Below are 7,446 nucleotides of genomic sequence, written 5' to 3' on the forward strand. Positions count from 1 at the left end.
CGCACGCGAAACACAAGCACCCGCCATTTTAAAAAAGCTCAACGCACAGATTATAGCCTACATATACTCCACAAACTAACTCTACGAACATGGAAAACTGTGATAGATGGACTTTTTTACCTTTACACTGAGGAGAACATCCAACTCAACTTTGAGGAGATCAAGAGAAACATGATTATGTGTTTCTGCTCAGCAAGCGACACTAGATATAAACCACACGGCATACACTAATAACTCTTCATTACTGTCTACTGATATATATTATATGTATATCAGTTCTATCTAATAATGTATTAGTCAGAGCTGTTCGACAGATCTTAAACTAATGAACAGGAGAATGCGAGCGCTGTGTGTTCAGTCGTTCTCAGCGCCGTCACAACAACGAGCGTGTCTCATGTCACTTCAGAGTTCCTACTGGCGGTGCGAAAGCAACCAGTAAAACGTTCCTAAGGGAACCATTAGTTCTCGGAGAACCATCCTGGTGGCGAGATCCTAGATCCTAGAACTATCCGGTTAACTTCACTAGTGTAACGCCTCTACACACCTGCAGGTTCTCCAGCATCATCTTGTCCAGCGCCTGGATGAAGTCCTCGTCCTCGGCACACGCCACGTGTTTGAGTCCTCCACCACGGATCGTGACCTCCTGACCCACAGAAACAGCAGCGTTAGCTCAAACCACACACACACACACACACACACACACACAGACACACACACAGACACACACACACACACACACACACACACACACACACACACACACAGACACACACACACACACACACACACACACACACACACACACACACACACACACAGACACACACTCACGTTGTTCTCTTCATCCGTTTCGTTCTCTTTGTTGGAGTCGGTCAGATAGTCTGTGTTCTCCTCTTCCTCCTCACGCTCCTCTTCCTCATTCTCTGAGCCGTCCTGCACAACAAACACACGGCTTATCCAACGGTCTTCAAACAATCATTATACAAAACCTCATTATATATTAAATATACAGTCAAACCAAAATGTATCCAGACACCTTCAACATTTCTCTCATTATCACAGTTTATAGTTTAGAAAATGGTACTAAAATATGAGCAGAACTCAGTTGATATTTGACTGGTTTTGTCAGTCCTTCTGTTAGACTGTCTCACACATGAATTATGTTGAATATCTGTCAGCTGTTAAATTTAACTACACAATTAGATAATACCAGTTTAGCTCAACCAATCACCAAGCAATGCTTCATTTAGTTCAGTCTGTGTGTAAAAAGAGCATTAGCAATTAAAGACAAAACACTTCAGCAAAACATGATCAAAGTGTCCCAATCAGTTTTGGTCTCAAATTGTCACTGGTAGTCACTGTATGAAGAATTTCTGGGTATAATATGTCACAGTTCACTTTATTTTGCTCTCCTCACTTACATAAATGAACTATAGTGTCCTGATCACACTAATGAAAAAATATCAAAAATTATATGGTGTCTGAATCATTTTTGGTTCTGCTAATTGTTTGATTGTCTACATATTTTAAGTTGTTTAGATTTTGCAGTGACTAATGCTGCCGTGTTTCTGTGTATCATCAGTCAACTGTATGCAAATAACAGAGGAGGCGGAGTTTCCAGCTGTCAATCACACCTCATCCTCGGGTTCATTCATCTCGCTCTCGTTTCCGGACTGTTCCTCGGTCTCTGCTCCTCCCTCGTCTTCATCATCATCATCATCCTCATCCAGAGGCTCGTTCTCATCCATCGCACTGGAGGAGCGGCCATCTTTCTCCAGACCTGGACACAAGTCAATCACAACTGTGTCAGAGCAGCTTTACAGAGATGAATAATGAAATAGCATCACAGTCCAGCTTGAGTAAGTTCAGTGATGGTTCATTTTTGTTGTAAAAGTTATTAATTTAGTTCATTTATATATCTAGCTGCTCTGGAGAAAACCATGATGTCATCGTCCAGTTCAGTTCTCATATTCAATAGATCAATAATATTGTTGAATATTAAATCAAATGTCCTCCACTAAGTAAGCCAAAAGCCAAAGACACACAGGAATGTTGTTACTGACCAAACCAGACCCAAACAGCAGCAAAAATAAACCGGCACTACAGAATCACTGGTTTAAAACCAGACAGACACACACACACACACACACACACACACACACACACACACACACACGACAGCATTCCTGAAGAGCTATTCCGGGTCTGTGCTGTTTAACACTGATACTCTTACACTCTCTGCAGGAATGTGTGTCTTTCTCTCGGCACACGTCAGGAATGAAGGCCGGATGACTGAACGGATGAAACAAACCAGTGTGTCGTTACGAGGAATGCTGCTCGACAGGGAAAGATGAGCGGAACAACTAGAAAAACAACTGCGCACACACACACACACACACACACACACACTAGGGCTGGGCCGTCTGACCACACGTGGGTGTTTCCTCAACTAAACACACACACAAGTGTTGTACCCAGTTTGACGAGGAACTCTCTCTCCAGCAGTGTGACGTGAGCACAGGCGTCCTCCAGAGACGAGCACAGCTTCATCACTCACACACACACACACACACACACACACACACACACGAGTGTTTTACCCAGTTTGACGAGGAACTCTCTGTCCAGCAGTGTGACGTGAGCACAGGCCTCCTCTAGAGACGAGCACAGCTTCATCACTCACTCACACACACACACACACACACACACACACACACACGAGTGTTTTACCCAGTTTGACGAGGAACTCTCTGTCCAGCAGTGTGACGTGAGCACAGGCCTCCTCCAGAGACGAGCACAGCTTCATCACTCACTCACACACACACACACACACACACACACACACACACGAGTGTTTTACCCAGTTTGACGAGGAACTCTCTGTCCAGCAGTGTGACGTGAGCACAGGCCTCCTCTAGAGACGAGCACAGCTTCATCACTCACTCACACACACACACACACACACACACACACACACACGAGTGTTTTACCCAGTTTGACGAGGAACTCTCTGTCCAGCAGTGTGACGTGAGCACAGGCCTCCTCTAGAGACGAGCACAGCTTCATCACTCACACACACACACACACACACACACACACACACACACACACGAGTGTTTTACCCAGTTTGACGAGGAACTCTCTGTCCAGCAGTGTGACGTGAGCACAGGCCTCCTCCAGAGACGAGCACAGCTTCATCACACACACACACACACACACACACACACACACACACACACACACACACACACACACACACACACACACACACACACACACACACACACACACACACACACACACACACACACACACACACACGAGTGTTTTACCCAGTTTGACGAGGAACTCTCTCTCCAGCAGTGTGACGTGAGCACAGGCCTCCTCTAGAGACGAGCACAGCTTCATCACTCACTCACACACACACACACACACACACACACACACACACACACACACACACGAGTGTTTTACCCAGTTTGACGAGGAACTCTCTCTCCAGCAGTGTGACGTGAGCACAGGCCTCCTCCAGAGACGAGCACAGCTTCATCACTCACACACACACACACACACACACACACACACGAGTGTTTTACCCAGTTTGACGAGGAACTCTCTCTCCAGCAGTGTGACGTGAGCACAGGCCTCCTCTAGAGACGAGCACAGCTTCATCACTCACACACACACACACACACACACACACGAGTGTTTTACCCAGTTTGACGAGGAACTCTCTGTCCAGCAGTGTGACGTGAGCACAGGCCTCCTCCAGAGACGAGCACAGCTTCATCACACACACACACACACACACACACACACACACACACACACACACACACACACGAGTGTTTTACCCAGTTTGACGAGGAACTCTCTCTCCAGCAGTGTGACGTGAGCACAGGCCTCCTCCAGAGACGAGCACAGCTTCATCACTCACACACACACACACACACACACACACACACACGAGTGTTTTACCCAGTTTGACGAGGAACTCTCTCTCCAGCAGTGTGACGTGAGCACAGGCCTCCTCCAGAGACGAGCACAGCTTCATCACTCACACGCACACACACACACACACACACACACGAGTGTTTTACCCAGTTTGACGAGGAACTCTCTCTCCAGCAGTGTGACGTGAGCACAGGCCTCCTCCAGAGACGAGCACAGCTTCATCACTCACACACACACACACACACACACACACACACACACACACACACACACACACACACGAGTGTTTTACCCAGTTTGACGAGGAACTCTCTGTCCAGCAGTGTGACGTGAGCACAGGCCTCCTCTAGAGACGAGCACAGCTTCATCACTCACACACACACACACACACACACACACACACACACACTCACACACACACACACACACACACACACACACACACACACACACACACACACACACACACACACACACACACACGAGTGTTTTACCCAGTTTGACGAGGAACTCTCTCTCCAGCAGTGTGACGTGAGCACAGGCGTCCTCCAGAGACGAGCACAGCTTCATCTTGGGCCGCAGGAGCTCCAGTGTGTCTGTGATCATGTATTCGATGTCGATGGGGAACGGCTGGTCTTTAGTCCACACATCAACACTCTTCTTCCACCAGATGTACCTCTACAACACACACACACACACACGAACACGTTTCACTGCGCTGAACCTCACATCTGTAGTTACGATATATCACTGTTTCTGAAAGAGTGTCTTCTGCTCACCAAGGCTGCGTTTATTTGATTACAGTAAAAACAGTGATATATTATTATAATGTAAAATATCAGTTTTCTATGTGAATATACAGTAAAGTGTAATTTATTCCTGTGATCAAAGCTGAATTTTCAGCATCATTACTCCAGTCTTCAGTGTCACATGATCCTTCACAAATCACTCTAATATGATGATTTGATGATCAACAAACATTTATGATTATTATCAGTGTTGAAAACAGTCGTGCTGCTTCAGATTTTTATGGAAACCATGACATACTATATCAAATGTTTGGTGTAAGTAAGAGTAACAAAACGGAAATTAATAATCAAACGTGAAAAACATTTATAATGTTAAAAAAAGATTCTATCCTTTAAAGAATCCAGGAAAAAATGATCAGTTTCCACAAAAATATGAAAATATTGATAAAAATAAGAACTATTATTAATACTTGAAAACGAAATATGACTAAAAGTGATTAATTTGTGTAATGAAGTGTTATTGTGTTTGTCATGAAAATAATGCCACAATGCAAACAATCTTAAATGGACCTAAAATAGACTTCATTTTCATTATGCAAATATATATTCTTATTATTAATGTTATTATTTTGGGGAGGTGAATTATGATACAGACTTTACTTCATAGGACATGTGAATGTTAATGATGGACACAATTCTAAACAGCTCATTTATTGTTAAAAAAGTTTAATGTAAAGTAGTTCTATTAATATTTTTAATTAGCTTTTATTTTTATATTTTTAGTTTTCATGTTAATTTTAGTTTATTTTTAAGTAATTTCTATTAGTTTTCAGTTTTTTTTATTTTTATATATTGCTATTTAGGTTTAATACGTTAAACATAAATATATTAACACTATTTCAGTTTTAGTTTTTATTTATTTCCCCTTAATAATTTTAGTGCTTCAACTTAAAACTATTTCAGTTTATTTCCAGTTTATAGGCAACATTTCTAATTTACCTTTAGTTTAATTTTTCCAACTAATTATTATAACAGATATTATTTTAATAGTTTTAGTTAACGATATAACCCTGGATTGGAGTCAATATACTCAAAATTTTTCCAAACATTTGTGACTTTAATCTATTGACAGCCCAAGTTTGAGCACAAATCCCAGTATTTATAGTGTCCTCAGTCTGTGATTGGCTGTTTCCGAGGGAAAAGCTGACCTGGAAGTAAATGAGGAAGCAGTCGAGCTTCTTCTTGCTGGATCCGCGGTCGAAGTATTGCCCACAGGTGTCCAGGAGGGTGCAGACCATGCGGATGCGGAACAGGTGTTCGGGAGGGTCCAGTGGACTCGGAGAACCGTCCGTGTTCACGCCGAACGAGATGAAGGAGAAGAGCGTGCGGAAGATGACGGCCGACTCCACCATACGGTAGTTATACAGTTCACCCAGAAACTTAGCGCTGCTGATCCTCCGCTGGTTAAACTTGGGCTGGTTCACCTGAGAGTGAAACACACATCAACACACACATCTAAAGATGAACGTCTCACGTCTAACGTTCACCATCAGGTCCCGTTAGCTAATGCATTCTCTAACATTAACTAACAATGAGCGGTAACACTTTACAATAAGGTTCATTAGCTAATGTATTAACTAACATGAACTAACAATGAGCAACACATTTGTCATTTATTATTTTGTGTCAATCTGCTGAATTTAGGGCTGAAATCAGACCCTATATTATTGTATTGTTATATATTGTATTAACAACTCATCAATTAATTATTTATCGTCGTATATTCTGCATAATTGGATGTTTTTAACTAAACACTGACAAAAAAACTATACAAGTTTTAGGGATGGATGATATGATGATATATATATATACACACTACCGTTCAAAAGTTTGGGGTCAGTAAGATTTTTAATGTTTTTAAAAGAAGTCTCTTCTGCTCACCAAGGCTGTGTTTATTTGATTAAAAATACAAACAAAAACAGTAATATTGTGAAATATTATTCCAATGTAAATCATCTGTTTTCTATGTGAATATACAGTAAAGTGTAATTTATTCCTGTGATCAAAGCTGGACTTTCAGCATCATTACTCCAGTCTTCAGTGTCACATGATCCTTCAGAAATCATTCTAATATGATGATTTGATGCTCAAGAAACATTTCTGATTATTATCAATGTTGAAAACAGTTGTTTACATTTTTATTTCATGATGCTATGATGAATAGAAAGTTCAAAAGAACAGCATTAATCTGAAATCTAAAGCTTTTGTAACATTAAACACTACCGTTCAAGAGTTTGGGGTCAGTAAGAATTATAATTGTATTTTTGGGGGAAATAAATAAAATAAATCAATACTTTTATTCATCAAGGATGAGTTACACTGATCAAAAGTTACAGTAAAGACATTTATAATGTTAGAAAATATTCTATTTTAAATAAATGCTGTTCTTTTGAACTTTCTATTCATCAAAGAATAAAAAAAAAAATTTGTAAACAACTGTTTTCATCATTGATAATAATCAGAAATGTTTCTTGAGCATCAAATCATCATATTAGAATGATTTCTGAAGGATCATGTGACACTGAAGACTGGAGAAATGATGCTGAAAATTCAGCTTTGATCACAGGAACAAATTACACTTTAAAATATATTAAAATAGAAAACAGTCATTTTAAATTGTCATAATATTTCACAATATTACTGTTTTATTTATTATTGTTTTTTATCAAATAACTGCAGCCTT

At 41.0% G+C, this 7,446-nt stretch overlaps 1 protein-coding gene and 1 long non-coding RNA gene across 2 annotated transcripts in view; both read right to left on the reverse strand.

Moving 5' to 3' along the window:
• Nucleotides 1-7,446, reverse strand: part of upf2 (UPF2 regulator of nonsense mediated mRNA decay) — a 34,186-nt gene that overhangs the window by 6,823 nt on the left and 19,917 nt on the right. The window contains exons 14-18 of the mRNA XM_082166750.1: nucleotides 5,912-6,187; nucleotides 4,449-4,632; nucleotides 1,635-1,780; nucleotides 832-933; nucleotides 545-643 (exon numbers count right to left, since the gene is read on the reverse strand). Of these exons, the coding sequence (XP_082022876.1) occupies nucleotides 545-643; nucleotides 832-933; nucleotides 1,635-1,780; nucleotides 4,449-4,632; nucleotides 5,912-6,187 (807 nt within the window). The remainder of the gene's footprint in view (nucleotides 1-544; nucleotides 644-831; nucleotides 934-1,634; nucleotides 1,781-4,448; nucleotides 4,633-5,911; nucleotides 6,188-7,446) is intronic.
• Nucleotides 7,222-7,446, reverse strand: part of LOC309496745 — a 1,889-nt gene continuing 1,664 nt past the window's right edge. Inside the window, exon 2 of the long non-coding RNA XR_014205211.1 lies at nucleotides 7,222-7,446. This exon is cut by the window's right edge and continues 1,162 nt beyond it. This is a non-coding gene — a long non-coding RNA (uncharacterized lncRNA).

Source organism: Leuciscus leuciscus (assembly GCF_965113295.1).
Source record: "Leuciscus leuciscus genome assembly, chromosome: 4".
NCBI lineage: Eukaryota > Metazoa > Chordata > Actinopteri > Cypriniformes > Leuciscidae > Leuciscus > Leuciscus leuciscus.